The following is a 19,230-nucleotide window of genomic DNA, read 5'->3' as shown; positions in this document are numbered from 1 at the left end:
TTCTATATACACATCTTTCGATGTGGTATATTAATAGTTGGTGCGGCTTTTTTATTTTTATTTTTTATGTTTATGGTCTTTCTCGAGGCGCTGCCTACAGGGCAAGCAAGGGAAGATCAATTGAATGCAAAAACAGTGCTTGGTTTGCGGTTCGGTGTGTGGTGCAAATTTTTTATGGTAAACTAGTGGTCGCAATGGAAATGCCAATGTGTCTCTTGCATCCAGTTGAGAGCATAGAACTTTACGTCATGAGAGAAGTGAATCAATTTAGCTACCTCTTCTAATCCAGTGAATGCAACGATCATTAACGATTTGAAGGGAACAGTAGAAAATATTCAACAAGCGAATCTCTATCAGAATGAGGACAACAATGTGATTCAAGAAATTAGGAGCTCGCGAACGATTTTATATAATCTCGGATTTTTATATTCTCCTAGAACTTCTAATAATATTACCCATTGTATTGCAAAAATTGCTATCACTTGCTCTAATATGTGTATCCGGACTGAATCATACGAGTCATATTGGCTCTCATACTGCATTGATGGATTCTTTGGCCAAATGATTCAGGCATGGCAGAAGAATTTGAAATTTCAAACAAAGCTTTCCTTTATTCCCCTTATGAGATCACAAAAAAAGAAGGTTCAAATTTAAAGAGCTTTAACCTCCAAAAACACTTGAGATTTAATATTGTAATCTGTACCCATAATTAAAGTCATAGTAGCACATTTGCATTGCTTTTCTTCTTGGACATTTCCCTTCCAATAGTGAAAGTTGTTGACGACATCTTCTTTACATCTTTCATTGGACAAGTCTTTTCTCAGAGACTTGAAAATGGGGGAAAGAAGAAAAGATGGATCATGCTTTTATGTCAAAGGATGCAGTATAAAATGTGGTTGTGGGACATACAATGTCCTCCAAGTCCACACCACACCTAAAAGCATAAAGAATGATTGCCATTTGCCTACACTAGTTCTAGTACCAAACATCTCACACTACTACATATGTAGTTGTATAGTGCACATTTAATTTGAATAAGTTCAGCGGCGGATAGCGAAACCTTGGTCATCTTCTCTATCCATGAGTGGAGGAGTCCACTTTGGGCTCTTCCTCCACCCCCGAGTATATACTTCAACAAGAATCACATAAGGATAGATTGATACAATGAAAACCTCTACCCATCAGTGAACGTTCGAAAAATGGGTACTATCGGGTCGGGTGAATTCAATAAAAACATGTAATATGTGGATGATCAAGATGAAAGAACACAGGTGAGGTGCAGCATCAAGTGGTGACAGGTTGCATCAGAGATCCTCACTACCTACCAAAATAAATGTTTTGAGTGAAGAATAAGTATGATAAAAACACTTGAACCAGTTCCACTATTCCGATGGTTGATATGTCCCTGCCATGGGACCCCTCTTATTGAATGAGCTTCCTTTCTTTTTTCTAGGAATGACTAATGAGCTTCCTTAATCCAAGAGGAACTTCTTAACCAATAGTAATTTCTTACAATTGAATCAAGTCAATTATCAACGAGAGGTTATTTAGTTGACAATCGATTGAGTTAAACATGTAGATCAAAGGTTCGATTCTAATGAGAAGCAAATTTCTCAAGGATTTCTCAAGGATTTCTCAAGGGTAGGGTATTTCAAGAAAAAAAATCCAGTCAGTCAGAAGATTACGCTCAATGTTGACTCAGACAGAAATCCTTTTCCATATCTGTAACATTCCAAGTCTAAATTCTGTATATTAAATACATGCCAAACAAGCAATGTCATATTGTCATATGAGGACTACCACCACATTAACTCAGGTGGGCACCCCTTCAAATCACAACCCTCACCTAAAAAAAAAAAAAAAAAAACACTAGCAGTAGCAGTAATAAGTTTTGAAAATGTTCAAGAACACCCTAAATGGAATCATGTCTCATTCCACTTGTTCTACAATCTCTAAATCCTAAAGCTTTGTCCAACACCATTTTTTCTATGTAATTGCAGCCGTGCGGGCGTGGGTCGGAGAGAGACTGCTCCACCACACAGCACGCCTTCTCCGAATGGCCTCATTCATGAATCCATGGAAGAGGATCCACCACAGCAGGCCTTGCAGGTCGCCTTTTACTTTCTTTCCCCCGTTTCACTTTGGCCACGACAAAGACGGTTCAGTCTAGATTCAATAGCGTGTGGTCCTGAAGATGCCTCAAGGCACACTTTCCACACTGAACAAAGATTTCACTAAATGCACAATATGACTCTAACCATTCTGGTCACAGCCTCGGCAACTTGAAACGAATAAAATCAGTAACAAGCACAAGATGCAAGATAGCGAATTAGCATCTACTTTCAAAAGCGCATAATTGGGGTAGTTCAAACTGCAGCATATCATGTAAAAGAAATCCATGCCTCAATATATTAAATATTCTATAAAAGTTCATGACAAGATCGTCAAAAGCACAATAAAGTGATATTAAACAGTAATTACAAACAAAAGTTGCCGCCCCCTCACCCTGAACCATCTCAAGTTTTCAACTTTCAATCCCTAACCAATCACAAGATTCCAACCTTTTCAACTTGCATACAGGAGCAGCACATGCAGAGGCAGTACATGAATTTTAAGCCACAATCACAATACAATACAATTAAAAGCTTGTACCCATAATTCATATGCATCCATTTCATCTAGTCCACTAAACAATGGCATGTAAACAATACACTATCCACAACTTTAAAACAGTACACAGTACACAGTACACAGTACAATAGTACAATAAGAATATGGTGAAGTTCAATTGTTCAAATAACCAGAAATTCTACTAACTCTGTTTCCCTGATGGATGGTTGAACAGCAACTCTGATTCAATAGCATCAGAACTTGGACCTCAGTTATCACTAAATAATAAATAAGCTGAAAATTCTCCAACATTACATTGGAATTGCTTTGCATACAAAAGCTCATACCCTCCATGCAACATCATGATAGATCTCTCACTCCAACCCATAAATCCCACGCCAGCTCCCAGCTATTGATCCACACACAGGTCTAACTCTTGTCGGTCGTAGTGGCCGAAAATCGTCTAAGTCCTCCTCGGCAGGGTCGCAGGTATGACTGCTAGAACTACATCCTTACTACATCTTGCAACACACTTCGACTACGACCTTCAATCATTTCCACCTCAACCCTTCCATCACTTCGACATTGAGTCTCCGCTTTTAACATTTACAGATTGGCCCCACATCCGCCCTACCTCGTATATCCATCAGATCAATCTCGAGACTCGCACCAACCTCGCCTGTGACCATTTAAGAGCGATATAGAGGGATGGGCAGAAAAAGTAAAGGAAGACCACATATAAGCGAAGGTCCGTGTTTCAGCCAATACCGTACCCATAGACTCTGTGATAAAAAATGATAAGGGAAAGGATCGAAGGAGGCATTGAAAGGACTCTCAAAAAGACTACACTTCGGACTTTGGAAGAAAGAACTGAGCTGGCTTACAGTTAAAATCTATCCAAATGTAATTTTAAAACAAGGAGCTAATCTTTTCGAGAGTCATTGAAATTTAACATGCCTTAGAGTCCAGGATGAGTTAGCAGTCCTAATAGAAGAAATTTAGCAATTTTATCCTGAATAATGCCAGCGGGAACCAACCTGATTTAGTCGACACCCAAGTCTACCCTTTTGTAAGCTCATAAAATATCAGGAAAAAATGTTGACCACAAAGAAACAAAACTAAAATGAAAAGGATTAAAACCAAAAAAGAGGAAGAGCAGGGTAACAAGAGGTTCAAACACCGCTGATTTGGTTACCCTTAAAACCTAGTGCTCTAAGATGATAAAAATCAGTTATTGAGAGGAAGCACTTAAAGGACCCATAATTCCCGGGCACGGATAAAGTTGTCTTCCGGTAACAAATTATTCTTGATGCAGGGTGCATTTGATTTCAAAAGATCGTAATAGTCCATGAAGTGATTGCAGTGCTAAAATCAAGTAAATATGCTATTATTCTCCATTCAAAAAGAAAAACTGCTATAATATTCAGAAAAGAAATAATTGTTCCATGGACCATGCCCGAGGGCCCATGAAATGTTCTCTTTTTTCTTTTTGAAATGGTCAATTTTTATAGAGGCACCAAGGTGGTGCAAAGAGAGAATTACAAAGAAGCCAAAGCTCACACTAATGGACTCAAGAAGAACTTTTACAAACTAAGGAAGACCAGAATTTGACAGAAAAAAAATCTACAAACCCATCAACTGGGGGATATGCTCTAACTCCCACCCTAGACCAATCCAGACTTCAATATTCTTAAGGTAAACAAGCGCAACACAAAACTATGCTATAGTCTTTCGTCTTAAATGAAAAGGAAACTTTATTATCACAGGGCACCAAGAGGGTGCCTCACAAAGTAGTGCAAGTCCTTTATTTGGTGTGTGTTCACAGCTAATTTTTTTGGGGAAGTAGGGTACACCAGATGACTCTAATATTCCTAGCTCATGTGGCAAGTCTGGAAGAGATTAGAAAGAACTGTGGTTGAAACTATCTTCATCTCAATACCCTACTTTGCAAAATGAATAAATTAGCATTAAAGTTAGGTGGACCAGCAAGAACTAACATAAAACTAATAGCTGTAAGCAGTAAGCACACACCAAATAAAGGCAACTTCTTAGCGCTATTGAGCTAATCTAAATGATAAGCAACGCCAACATGAAAGTGACAGTGGGATGAAATCTTAAAATATCATTGGGAGCAACATGCTAGTATGAAGAGAATCAAAAGAGTTTCAGCAAGTTCCATGTAGACAAAGAACAAACCAAGTGGCCACAAGAAAAATAATCAAGCAAAGGACCAAGCGAAACATAGTGACTAACTGATGAACTGCTATTGGTATCCAACTACAGGAATATTAATTGGAACTTAGAAGTAAATATCTATATCTTCAAGCCAACAATTTGAAAGTATGGGCAACGGTAGAGTAAGTAAATAACACAACAAGAAAATTAAGAATGATAAAACGCTAACTTGGGTATAACCACGTAGCTCTCTGTGGTTGGGGAAAAAAGGGGAGATTGAATGTTTCGAATATATTAAACACTAAGGCATATATTGAAATAAAAGTAGAACTCCGGACTAGCTAAATAATGCCAGCAATAGCATATACCGGGAGAACATACGTATAGAGGAAGAAAAGATACAGAAATATTGCGAAGCTTCTTATCAAGCAGAAGAAGAAAGCCAAAGGCATTAAAAAAAAAACACAGCAACTAAAAATTAAGTCATTCGCTTTATTAAGGAATCGAAAATCCACCCCAACAATAAAAGACCCCATCCCCACCCCACAACAAAAGACCCATTGACCCACTTACTACTGACCAGATAGAAACCGAAACCAACAAAGCAAGGTCCTTAAAAAAATACCAAATTTACCCAGAAATTCAGATTCGATCAGAACCTCTCAACTTTGTCAGCCTTAACAAGAGGATTTGCCTTTGCAATTGCATCACGGCCAGAGGTCCTGTAATCAAAGGTACACTCATGCTGCTCAGGGTACCGATGCATCCCACAGTAAGTGCTGCCGCACTTGCACTTGAAACCCGTCAATCCAACCCTCTTGTTGCAACTAACACACCTGGTAGGCCCCTTGGGCGGGGCCTGATCACCGCCAGACGACGAAGATTCGGAAGAAACCACCGCCAGCGCAGTCACAGGTTCTGCCGGCTCAACATCCACCAAAGAGACAGCATCAACCACAGCCGATTCTTTCGCTTTGAAACTGAAAGATTTCTCCACGGCGGCTATCGCAGAAGCCTCCCGTTCCTCCTCGGCACGAAGATCACGATAGCACTTGGAGCAGAGATTCATGTTGGAAGGCGTGCCGAAGAAGCCGCAGCCGTTGACGCAAAGCTTTGGTTCCGCTGGTGGAAAGCTTGTGCCTTCGTTCTGCTCCGAACCCATCGTTGATTAGCTTGCTTTCTCTGCTAAAAAAAAAGAACTAGGGTTAGGGTTTTGAAAGTTTCTCGGGGTGGATCGTTGTGTATTCGAGGAATTTGATTATCCTGGGAAATCTGAGAGAACAGTTCGAAAGATCAGAGACTCCGCTATATATTGATTTCGTTTATACCGACTTCCTTAAAATCAAATTACCAAATCATTAGTTGGAAAATAATTTCTAATAATTCCCGTAGGAGACGGAAATACCCCCATCAGAAGAATCCAGATATGCCGTTTGTTTTCCATTTTTAAGCAAAAATTTAAAAATATCAATTTAATTCGATCTAAATTCTTAGAAAATATCTTAATCTCAAAAAGGCCGCTTCTTATAAGTTTTCTCTTATACATACAACTTAAACTCGAACGGATTTAAACTCAAACCATCTATACATTCGATATAGGTCTAAATTTTTAAATTGTCAATATGCATAAAATTTTCTCACACGAAAGTTCAATCGTAAGCATAAAGATATTACTTGAATGAAAATCGAATCAAGACCCTTCGAATTTATACAATTTAACCCAAAAAGATACACCATAAGATATTTTCTAAATTCTTAAAAAATATCTTAATCTCAAAACCACAATACAAGCCTTTTACCTTTTATACATCTAACTTAAATTCGAACCGTTTATGAGCTTAAACTCAGGTTCTCCATACATTCGATATAAGTATAAATTCCTAAATCAGCATGCATAGAATTTTCTCGTGCGAAAGCTTAACTCGTAGCAATAAATATATTACTCCAGTGAGAATCGAATCAAGACCATTCGAATCTATACAGTTTAGCCTTAGAAAAATATCTCTTAATCTCTCTAATAGCAATTGCAAAAGAAAAAAAAAATCATTTGAAATTCTTCGGAAAAAAAATGAAAACGAAAAAAAAAAGAAAAAAAACTAAATCGAAATTAACATCAAAAACAAATTTCTGGAATGAATAATTCAGAGGGAAGATAAATTCGACAGAACAAAACAATCCAAAATCAATTAGGGGGAGGTGAATTTACGACTCGTACCGATTTGTAATCCGATCCGATGAAAGAGAGCTCCGATTGACAGGAACAGAGGCTCCGACGTGATGTTTGAGAGAGTCGATTAATCAAAACAAAAGCCCGAACCGAATACCAACTCCCGTTGTTTATATTCTTGGTCTTTCGGCACCCACTGTATCCTAGCTGTCCAATATGACCTTATTCACATGATGTCGTCATTGTTTCCTAATCCGACGGTTGGTGCGATGCCAATTATTTTGGGTCCATTTTCGTAATTCCAATAATTTTATGTAAAGTTTGCATTTCAAAAAGTGAAGGCTCTCTCAGCCTTAATAAAGGTCCCGTCTTCAATTTCACGTCTCCTTTGGCCGCCTCTCTCATAAGTGATCCGGTCTGAGAGATGTAAACTGAACCGGGTTTTATTGGGACCCACTAGACATTGTCCACGTATGGAGGTGAACTGTATCTCTATGGATGGACAATCAATCAAGTACTTTCTAATTCGTAAATATCAAAATCATTTCTAAGGTATTGTATATTAAAATCGTTCCAAAATTGTTATGACTTACGCAGACCTCCAAATCGACCAAACAAGTTCGACTCGATGTAGGTCTGAGGAGCATATGATGATACCAAAATCACCCAACAATAAAAAACTTACGTGTGACAGCCTTCAAATAAGTATTAGATGACATACCTCGGTAAACCTTATCATGACCCAGCCCAAAAGTCCATAGAATGGAAAAATACAAAACCTTGCACACATCTCGACCCCGAGATACACACTTCGATGCCGAGATACATATCTTGGCTTAAGTCAGGGGCAAAACAGTCCCTAAAAAATGGAACAGGAATCTTTAGAAAAAACTCCTAACTCAACTCGAAAAACAAAGGTGGACGTCCTCTAATTTCCATAAAAGACCAGACTCCAATTCCAGCATGAATTAGAGTTAGGTTGCTACTATAAAAAGGCATCCCAATTAGGTAAAAGATTCATTCACAATTTTCATATTCTTTCCCTAAGAGTTCTAATTCCCAAAATTCTTAGTTTTCTCTTCTTCCTTTTCTGACTTAAGTATTAGAGTGTCTTGCCCAAAGAAAAACCCCTTGGGGAGACTCTTTAGCTTATCTTTGTTCATCTTCTAGTTCAGAAATCTTCACCAACAGCATTACAACCAACCTAGTTTGAATCAGCCAGAGACTCTACAAGCCAAGCTAGATTTGCATGTCATCACACTAAGATCACTCACAATGGTGCCATTTTGCTTGGGCATGGATGTGGTTTTTATTATTTTTGATGGGCCATGAATAAGAAAGTGGCCACAACAATGCAACTTTTATGGTCCTGGTTTTTGTTGGGCCAAATATGTAGGAATGAGACATGGTTGGCCTTCGTGTTGGCTCCAACACATGGGCCCCACCTAACCCACATTAACAACTACTCCAAAAATCAAGCCAGCAAATATAACATCAACAAAATGCTTAATCACATCAACAAAACACAGTCCCAAATACATTTTGTTGACCCTAACAAATTTACACCATTGTTCACCCAACAAATTTATGATACAAAGTCACAAGATATTGGAAAGATAAAGATTTTAGCAACATCCATCCCAAAAGCATCCCAATAATCACACACTGCTGGGATAGACGTTGCTGAGATGTGTAACAATGCTTTTACTGTAGAAAAATGTGAGTGACAAGAACGATGGATTGGGCCGATTAGAGCATAAATTGCGGCACTACCTACCAGATGCATATGGGCTGGACCGAAGAAGTATTGGCCCATATTTAATTATTTTAGGGGAAAGCTCAAATGGGCCGAGGAAATTTTTTTTTTATCTCAGACCATATTTGAAAAAAGATATTTTATTTTCTTAAATTCTCAACCCAAATGCATTGAAGATATTATCCATTATGGGTCAAACATGCCCGCACAGATTTATTTTTCAAGGTTATTGTCATTGGTTCTTAGAATCAAAGAACTTACGGGACATTTGGTTACTAATTCAACAAGTGTGAGTGTGAGTGTGAGGCGAGCTTGAGGCGAGTGTGAGGTGAACATTACCATGTTTGGTATGAAATAACGAGTGAGCATGAGTGTTAGAATTTTAATTGTACAATTTTCATACTACCCAAATTTTTGTACATAAACATAAGAATAGATTAATTTAATGATTGTGATTACTTCTTAATAAGGGTAATAATAGCCTTTTTGATTATCAAACTCATTCTCCCTTGTGAAGATTAACAAATCTCACCATTTTAGTGAGCTTGACTAATCTCCATAAGGAGGGAATGAGGATGAGATGAGTTTAAGATTCCACCCTCTCAAACTCGACCAAACGAGGGAATGAGTGATTCTCACCCTCGACTAACCTCATTCCCCCTCAAAATGCCAATCAAATGCCCCGTTATGTCAGACTGATATTGAAATTTTAATCTTGACAATTTTTGGAGTTTGAAAGTGACAGGGGAAGTAAGGAAAGAAGGGAGGAAAAAGAGATTTATTCGAATTTTGTTTATAATGACAAGAAATTATAGAACCATAATAAATTGCTGACACCACCTTCCATAACCTCATTATCATCATTTGTTTTTCTTGCTAATCCAGACCCTATTTCAGCTGACCCTAAACAAAGCCCTAATGGGGGTTACATAAGAAACCATTACATTGGTAAACGCTTTTATAGCCTCTCTTTTTTTTTTAAAAAAAAAATGTCAATTTGGTTGTATCTAATTATTACCACCTCTCCACCTTGCAATAGCACAAACCAGAATAGCCAATATCTTCAATATATCATCATTGTATCTTGAGTACTAGCATACAAATAGCAAACAAATAGGAGACAAGTGCTACTGTTTATTTGGGTAACAGAGAACAACTCAACATGTTGTCCTCTAAATACTCCACTAAGCCCAAACTCGGGCATAGTTAGACCGTGCAAACCCCCCAACAAGTTAGTTGAGCCAATACTCAGCGCAAACCATTTGAAAATAGCTACACCTGCTTAGAATCAAACTCTCAATCTCGGACAACATTCTTTATACTCTAAGTCTGAAGAGATAAGCTATCGCCAAGCAGTTAAGTAGTATATACCTCTACTGCTTTCATAATGTATATGTTGACAGTATATAAGTGACCTAATTTGTAATATCAAAACTGCCATGATGTTATGACTATGATGCTATATAATGAGGTAGAAATCATGTTCATGATGAATGTGCACACACCAAAAACAAGCAATTGATTGCAGTTATAGTACAGAAAATAGTTAGATAAGACATGTAAAATTGGAGCATAGGGAGGGACCTGGGAGCTATCATGCACAGGCATCATGAATAATCATGCATTCCAACAACGTTAAAACTTGGTGTACCGTTTTTTCAGGGCACTTGAAGGGGGAGGAGAAGAATATGTAGCAGAGTTTCATTTCTTTGTTGACTATTTCATCTTCTCAACCTCACCACGGATTTCAGAACTAACAGTAGTAAAATATGATATTATAAGAGAGGGTATGAGTGGTGGTAGTCTCCTACAAATGGATCTTCCTTCTCCGTTCAAAATGGCATGATTAGGATTAGAACTTAGAACCTAAAGTGCAAAGACACCTGGTACACATACTCCCTACACTTATTTCATACTTATGTGTATCTAATACGCGTTTTTGCATTCCTTTGTACCTGCATAATGAAAGCCAAACTCAACCCTAGCACTTGCTAACTCTTGATCGTTTTCTTTTTTCTTTTGCTGACCTAATGATCTATATATATATATATAATATGTATGTATCTTCCTTTTTTTTCACCACACCAGCTTCAGTGAAAAACCCAATTGAATAGGACCTAGGAGTCTTGCAGCAACAAAAGTAAGAATATTTTAAGTGACGACACAATGCATCATAACCATGATTAAAGAACATTAATAAGACTCACTATGGCATGACCATCATTAATCTGAAGGGGTAACAAGTAAATAAGCATGATTAAAGAACATTAATCAGACTCACTATGGCATGAACATCATTAATCTGAAGGCGTAACCAGTAAAAAATTGTCCAAGAGAGGCAATTGAATTCCATGACCATGCATCATTTTAGGCCCTCAATGTAACATTTGACTCTTAGATATCTGAGTTCAAACTGAATATAATGAGAAGAAAAAGAAGTGGGGTAGGGGTACAAATAAAGATGCCAACAATTTGCTTCTAATGGGCCACAGAGCTAGTATGCATGTGTGTGTCTGTGAGAGAGAGAGAGACAGATGGATAACCTGTCATAGTCCTTGCAATGCTCACACTTCATTAAATTGGTGGTGATGCCATGAAACCGCTTGCAACTAGCATAACCATATCAATCAGTGCTGTTCAGGGCCCTGATGCACCATGAAGAAGATATACTAAAAGGTTTAATCAGATCAATACAGTGCAACATTGTCCGATGCTAAGGCAGCTGACAAAGCTTGATGAAACCAGCGTGAAACAGCTTGATGAGTAATAGCAAAATCAAGACCACTGACATCAATAAAATAAACTCAGGGAACCATCTTTGTCCCACGATCTCCAGTAAGAAAGGCATAATCAATAAATCAAATGCTTGAATAGTTGTGTCCATCATAACCCATTATTTTATCAGAGCTATCATGTAACTTATCCCGGGGAAGGGTTAACAATTTAGTCATGTGACTTAACTCTACGATGATGATGCATGCAATAATATGCCTGTCAGTACAACAAAATGAAGAAGAAAATAAAAAAGAATATTCAATAGTCACTCAGGACTCGGGAGTTGGCGTGACATGCGTACCAGCAAGTTTTCCATGATTCTCTCCACGCGGCAACAAACAAACACCCCGAAAATGTACTTAGGTGATGATAAACCTTGTTTAGAATAAACGTTTCTGCATAATTATGTTTCCTCTTCTAAAAGGAATTATAAGTTAGCTAAGTGGGAGATAAATGGCAAGCATAGAACAATCCATTTTTTTAGGCTTTTTCTTAATTTTCGATCCATATCTGTTTACTTCTGTCTTGGCAATTACAAGTCTACCTTCCATCATTACCAAAGAAGAGGAATCTCTTTCTCTCTCTCAAGTGCAAACTGACCAGCTCCAATAGATGGATTTATACATTCATAACACAAAAACCCACTTATATTTATAGGAGCTAATGTTCTGCAAAATTCAGCTCAATAGCCGCATCCTGTTAGAAACGAACCACAGAAAAACAAAGGATGTGCAATAACGCAGCAGACAAGTTCCCATCTCCTTCTATCCGTTCTCCAGAGAGAAGTCAAGGATCAAAGAAGCCTAAAATTCAAGTATACAGGCTTACCAGGTATTTTAGCAATAAGATCCAGCATCTAAATGACAACTGTTTAATATGTTTTGACATCACCAAAACAACTTTCTTTTGAATTTGATGCTACTTATCACAGTTGTATGCATTAGGAAGGTTCTAATGCATTTTAGTCTTAAATTATGCAGGCAAAGGTGTGAAGAAAAAGCAGGGAAAGATATGAAACTCACAAACTTGAAGCTGTACCTGGAGAACAAAATCATCATAGAAGAGAATGAGAAGCTGAGGAAGAAAGCTATCCTTCTTCAACAAGAAAACATAGCATTGATATCTGAATTAGAAAAGAAGTTTCCTCGTACATATTGCTCCTCCGCCGCGCTTCTGAGTCTCCCAAAAGAACGCTGATAACATATATGCAACTCCCATCACTTCTCTCTATCTCTATCCCTCTCTTCGTTTAGTATTTTTATTTTTCAAGATATGTTGTTACTTGTTACATAATAAGAAGTGGATTTGTCTGGAATTATAACAACATATAATGGTAATAAAAAAGGATGGAATCCCATGCATCAATTAAATCTAAACGATTTTTGTACTTAGTTTTCAGTTCGGAAGAATAAAACAGAACAGGGAAGAACACGGTAAGGAGATACAGTTTGGCTTTAGGTTGAGGGTGCCCTTTGTGTACTGGTTTCTTTCAATATATATATATATCTCTGTGTGTGTGTGTGTGTGTGTGTGTATTGATAAGTGATATTACTACTACTATTATTATTATTGTTAGCAGCATGAGAGGGAGGGGAGTAGAGGGACAGCACGAGCCCTATATAGTATACTATTTCTCAATCCTCACAGAAGTTATTTCCTAAGCTGTGTCTAATACAAAATTTTAAACCATTGATACTGTTTTAAAGGAAAAAAAAACAACCTTTTTTAAGTCAAAACCTTCCAAGCATTACAAACCAAGCATAAGACAGTAAATAACTTGTCTAAACAAAGAATAATCCAGTAGTGAAATCCTCTTACTTCATAATGAAGAAACTTCCACATGCTGTGTCCAATTCGTGTAGGAGGGAGGTATATTCATCTGGAGAAGAAAAAGGAAAAACAAGTGTCATTTGGACATTTTTTTTAGCAGCAGTCCGACTATCGCTTAGAAGATGAATCGCCGCAAACTTTCCATCCTAAAATTAAATCTAGCAAGTTCAATATCCAATACTGGAATTCCATCAAAACTTTCCAAAGCCTAAATCCATTACACCAAGACTAACACTGTAACATCAGCTAACCCAGTAACCCTAATCAATTTTATCCTCCGATTTTCTAAGCAAATCACCGGAAATTTGCGATGGGTAGAAACCGATAAACAAAACGAAAATATTGGAGATAACATTAGCAATAACACAATTACTAATAATAACGAGCTAATTACTCGACACATTCGCAATTCCCAAAACCTGTAAATAAAATTAGCAGAAATCTAAAATTCTCACCACTCGACAACACTGGAGACATGTATAGCCCAAGTGGGCAAAGACAATGCATTGGCGGGCTCATTGAGCTGATCCAGCGAAGGTAAAACAACAGCTGAGGCGTTTCCCACGAACGCCACAGCCAATCCCGAACTAAGAAGACCCGCAACCCGTTTTAGATCCCGAAGAGTTCTAACACAACAATTCGCAGGTTTTCGGTTCTGGATTCCAGTTTTTGGGGCAGCGAAGCGGGGTTTTGTAGCGCACAATGAGGTTGTGGCAATGGTTGCCATGGTTGTTTAGGAGCGGGTAATTTGAAGTCCAAGCAGAGGAAAGCCTAAACAAGATTAATAACGACTCTCTCCCCCCTTTTAAATGGCAGCCTGGCAGGTCAGTAAAAGCTTGGGTATAAAGACTAAAGAGGCCATCGATAAGGAAGCCATAATAAGCATCGAGCCACGGAACAACCAAGAAATAAATGAGAAATAGTTTCCGGTGGTACGAATTTGTTCTTCATGAATCGTTGTCATTTGTACTCAAACCTAAAAAATACATTTTCAATGTGAGAGGAGTCGAATTTTGTTTAAAAATCATTCGGTTGTGTTATGTCATATTGATGTGAGATTTTTGTCTTGATACTCTTTTGTATTTGTGGGTTGGATCATGTGTATGCAAGGCTAAGATGTCTGTCATACTACGTGGTGTTGGAGTACTCGTTAAAATATCACATTGACCATTGTACGATGTGAAGTATATAATATTATAAGATAAAACCTTCAAACTAGCAATAATCGTTTTTTTAGGCTCAAACAAATATGGGCTTGTGTTGGACTTGAGATAATTGCATCGTGCAAGCTTGCGAATCTCAGTGTGGTTGGGCCTAAAGCGAACAAAATCTTGTTAGTGCAAGGTGACAAGCTATTACAATGTGAGTTTTGACCGCTAAGTCAGTTAGGTTACAATGTGATTGTTATAAAAAAATCATTTTTAATTGAATTAGTATGTGCTGAACACAAGTGTTGTAACTAATTGATGAGATCCCACATCGATAAAGAAAGGAAGGAGAGGTTAGTAGATAAAGAGTTCCCACATAAAGATCTTTATCACTCATCCCCTACACTCGTTGATGAGCTCCCATATCGGTAAAGAAAAGGAACGGCTAGTAGATAAAGAGTTCCTACATAAAGATTTTCATCACTCATCCCCTACACTCAATGGACTCATTTACCATTTCTTTTGTGACAAAAAGATACTTTTCGTCCCTCAATTATAGAGTGAGTTTCATTTTCATCCCTAAGCTTTTTTTCTCCCATTTTCGTCTCTCAATTATTGAAAAGTGTCATTTTTATCATTCAAGTTAGATTGGGGTCGAGAAATGCTTGCTTGGCACCTATATGACACGTCGAAGAAATCAAATCTGACGAACAATAGGATGTTACGTAGGATTTTTCCGTCACCGGATTTATTCGAGGGAAATACAAGGTACTTTTCATAGTTGGAGACGAAAAAGGGATAAAAAAAAAAAATTAAGGGACGAAAATGAAACCCGACCAATAATTGAGAGATGAAAAGTACAATTTTGTCATCTTTTTCGTAGATCTTTTTTTTTAATGGTAATAATAATATCCAAACAATTAGTGATGAATACCTTTTTTTTCCTTTCAAAACTCTCTCATTTTTAAATAATTTTTAAATATTTAAAAAATTTATCCAAGTGTACCATCTCTTATCCATAACCATATAGTATGCCACTTATTATAGAAAGGGAAAAAATGACTATAAGCGAACAGGAAACTTCAAAAGGTTGGCTAGCCATCATTTTCAAAAAGGATATAAGTATTCTGTATGCTTAGACCTATTAAATGAGTCTATGGTTGAATCGAATTTTCTTAGTATATGTAGTTGTTAAATTACCACATGGAATTGATGTGGGAAAATAATATTCTTTATAAGGACAAATCTTATTCTACTAAATTTCTGATGTGGGATCGGAGCAATTCGGTTCTATTGGACGTAGTCTCTACTCCACTTATTGGGTCTGACACAACTCAGAAATGCAGAAGAGTGTTATGAGTTACTCCCACATCGGTTGGGCAATGCCCCAACTAATGGGTTAATATAGCCAAAGCTCACCCTTTACTTGCAATAAGAAATTTTCCTAGGCTTAAGTGAGTTGGGCTTAATCCATTTATTAGGCCTAGGATAAACAAAGGCGTGCGGGTCCGATGTGTCTACGGGAATCGGGTAACCCAAAACTGATAATATTGTTAGTATGAATGGGATGAGATTTATAACAGTAATCATTAAATATCAAAATATGAATGTTCTTATATTTTATTATAAATTAATAAATATTTCAAAACGTTTTTTGAACAGTTTTAAATCTTTTCCTAAAAAATAAAAAAGAATATGACAGATTTGAGGCTTTTGATTTCATCATCAAATCAGGAGAAAAAAAAAGGTGGGGGGGTCAAAAATTATCAAGATTAATCGGTATTTTTAGTTTTTACCTATCATGATTCATGAAATTTAAAAAAGGAAAAGAGGGGAGAAAACAACCATTTAGCATAATGGGTATTTTTTTTTCTAAATGGGCAACTTTGGTTACGTTTCTACTTTCAGCAATAATGCTCAATATAATTTTCTTACAATATCGGTCATAAATAAATTATCAAAAATATAAATATTCTCAATAAATAGTAAATTAAGAAATATATGAAAACATTTTTGAAAAGAATTATAAATTCTCTTCCTTAAAAGAGAGAAAAAAAATCAAAAAATCAAAAAAGAAAAGAAAGTAAATTAATTGGTGATTTCAATTTTCACCCAATTGCCTTAGTTGGTTAATTAAATTCAAATCACCTTAGCCACTCAAATGAGACTAGGGATTTGTCTATAAAATACACACTGACTACTTCAGAAGTGATCAATCAATCACTCACACAGAGGAATTTGCTGTGCAGGTAAGCAACTTTCATTGCCTATCTCCTCTAATGTTGCTTAATCTAATTTTCAGTCTAATTGTTTCAAAATATATATGAGATTAATTCTCTCTCTCTCTCTCACTCTTCCTTTTTATTTTGCATGTATAGGGAATAATAGGATGGCAACATGGGTTACAATAGCATTTCTGTTTGTTTGGTCTTTTCTTGAGCTTCATATTGGAATTGAAGCACAAAAATTATCCAAAGAAGAAGATATTGAATTGGAGAAGGAACTCAAGCTTCTAAATAAGCCAGCTGTTACAACTATTGAGGTAAAAATATTTTTCTAAGACTTATTGTTTTTTTGAAGAATTGGCTTAACGACTATGAATGGTATAGTCATTTTGAGTTGCCGAGATGTAATTGTATTTGCAGACAATATATGGAGAAAAGTATGATTGTGTGGATTTTTATAAACAACCAGCATTCGATCATCCTGCATTGAAGAATCATAATTTTCATCATCAGGTGTGTTTTCGATGGTTATTTTATCAACATTATTATGGATCCTATTGCTTTTTCGTCACTACGATTCCAAATGCTGAGACGGACGCACACGATTTCATATGAATCACGTGCGTTCATCTTAGCATTTGAAATATATGAGAAAAAAAATATTGAGATCCTCAACATTTTGTTTTGATGAAGTGAATTAAAAATTTTAGTAGATGTCTTGAATTTGAGTAATTAATGTTGCAGATGAGACCGAGTTCATATCCTAAGAACTGGAAAACATTCAAAAATTCCTCAACAACTAATCGATCAAAAAACTTGTGGATAAATGGTAAAGGTTGTCATGCTGGTACTGTTCCTATCAAGAAAACAACTAAAGAAGATCTCATCAACGCCAAATTGGCTTCAAAAATATATCATACACAGTACAAGCCATTCACACAACAAGAACAGGGTACACATGTGAGTGAATTTCTATCACCATACATGATTTGTATATATCTCTTTTCTAAAACTTTATATAGATATATTTTAATTTTATCAATTGTTATCTTTAATCATTGTTTATATATATATATATATGTATCTTTTATATACACTCCGAGAAGACTAACCATTTGTAGTAGGTGCAATGTGTATTACTGTTATATAGCATCTAAAAATTTAGAGATTTTATTTTCAAATTTGTTAAATTTAGTCTAGCTCATTACCTCCTATTCGTTCCTAAATAGTATATGTCTGGCTCTATGTTGTAGTATGCTATATTGCACACAAACTATGGTACCGGAAAAGTATTCATTGGAGGTGGAATGGAATCAACCGTATACAACCCAAAACCAATCACCGGTACTCAATACAGTTCTTCTCAAGTAAAGGTCGCAAATGGTGCAGAGAGTATAGAAGTTGGATGGACGGTAAACAATTTTTTTCCCCTTTACATGGTGACGGTTTTTGACCTTTATACTAGTATTAATAATAAATCATTTGATCAAAGTTATGAGAAGTCTATAAAATATGTTATTTTACTAGCTAATTTATTTTTTGTTCTATTCCTTTAGGTTAATCCTACCCTAAACAACGATGATCGGGTTAGACTTTTTATTTACACAAATGTAAGGACTATATTGTGGGTGTAACAAATAAAATTTTCTAATATGATATTGGACCCTATTCTAAAATTCATTTCTTAATTGTAATTTTTGTTTGTTTGTTTGTTTCTGGTTTGATCTATAGACAGGTGCAGCACGGTGTTTGAACTTACACTGTGCTGGTTTTGTACTCACTCGAAATGATAATGCTATCGATCAAACGCTTGAGCCTGTGTCTGAGAGGGGAGGAACTATATTTGTTAAAAGATTTCTAATTTATCGGGTAAACAACATTCCTGTAATATACATACACACACATATATACATTTGATTTTCTTTGCTTTTCTATTATATTCAAATCTAATTCTACTAGTTTCATGCATGATAGGATTCACCTAGTGGGCATTGGTGGCTTGCACTTGGCCCAGAACGAACCAAGATTGGATTTTGGCCAAATCATATTTTCACTGAGTTGACAAAGGTGGCAACCTATATAGAATGGGGTGGAAAAGTGTACAGTCCTCCCAACGTTCCTAGTCCGCCCATGGGTACTGGTTTTGGGTTGTGTAAACATTTCCTTTGTCAACATACCTTGTTGGACGCATATTGCTGCAGGATTGGCACTGTAAATGAAAGTTATGTGATTGTTAAAGCTACAGAGACATCTTCTTATGCTGACATCCCAGACCATTATCAAGTTTTGGATGACGGCATTTATGATAATTTTGGGCACATCATCTATTTTGGGGGCCCTGGTAATTACACTGGAATCTAACTAAGATTTCTGGCAAATGTATTTGTGAGTCCAAAATGCTCTCTTTTGATAAATGTAATGAATAAAATCTATTTGGATGTTTGGACAAAACCATATACAAATTCCCTTTATTTTACATGTACTATAGCAGGCGCAGCCAACCTGCAAATGGAGAAGTCCAGTGGTGTGGACTTCAAGAGGTAG

The 19,230-nt window shown here is 36.6% G+C and overlaps 2 protein-coding genes and 1 long non-coding RNA gene across 4 annotated transcripts; 1 reads left to right on the top strand and 2 right to left on the bottom strand.

Moving 5' to 3' along the window:
* Window positions 1–5,058: 5,058 nt before the first annotated feature.
* Window positions 5,059–7,157, bottom strand: LOC119987047 (zinc finger A20 and AN1 domain-containing stress-associated protein 1-like). Its single transcript, XM_038831763.1, has 2 exons — window positions 7,001–7,157; window positions 5,059–5,967 (listed from the first exon to the last, which is right to left on the bottom strand). Exon 2 carries the CDS (start codon window positions 5,945–5,947, stop codon window positions 5,438–5,440), a length of 510 nt encoding a protein of 169 aa, XP_038687691.1. The 5' UTR covers window positions 5,948–5,967; window positions 7,001–7,157; the 3' UTR covers window positions 5,059–5,437.
* A 3,810-nt stretch (window positions 7,158–10,967) lies between these two features.
* Window positions 10,968–14,127, bottom strand: LOC119987048. 2 transcript variants are annotated; one of them, XR_005465357.1, is made up of 3 exons: window positions 13,769–14,127; window positions 13,302–13,362; window positions 10,968–12,676 (listed from the first exon to the last, which is right to left on the bottom strand). It is a non-coding gene; the product is annotated as an uncharacterized LOC119987048 (long non-coding RNA). The 2 variants fall into 2 exon arrangements; XR_005465356.1 differs by having other exon boundaries at window positions 10,968–13,362; window positions 13,769–14,124.
* A 2,723-nt stretch (window positions 14,128–16,850) lies between these two features.
* Window positions 16,851–19,230, top strand: LOC119987534. The gene is made up of 8 exons (XM_038832466.1): window positions 16,851–17,003; window positions 17,107–17,199; window positions 17,431–17,646; window positions 17,940–18,098; window positions 18,243–18,272; window positions 18,418–18,555; window positions 18,661–19,027; window positions 19,178–19,230. Exons 1-8 carry the CDS (start codon window positions 16,851–16,853, stop codon window positions 19,228–19,230), a joined length of 1,209 nt encoding a protein of 402 aa, XP_038688394.1.

The sequence above is a fragment of the Tripterygium wilfordii genome, chromosome 20 (genome assembly GCF_013401445.1).
Source record: "Tripterygium wilfordii isolate XIE 37 chromosome 20, ASM1340144v1, whole genome shotgun sequence".
NCBI classification, from domain to species: domain Eukaryota; kingdom Viridiplantae; phylum Streptophyta; class Magnoliopsida; order Celastrales; family Celastraceae; genus Tripterygium; species Tripterygium wilfordii.
The sequence above is the reverse complement of the archived record's forward strand: the minus strand, read 5'-3'. Positions and strand labels throughout refer to the sequence as shown.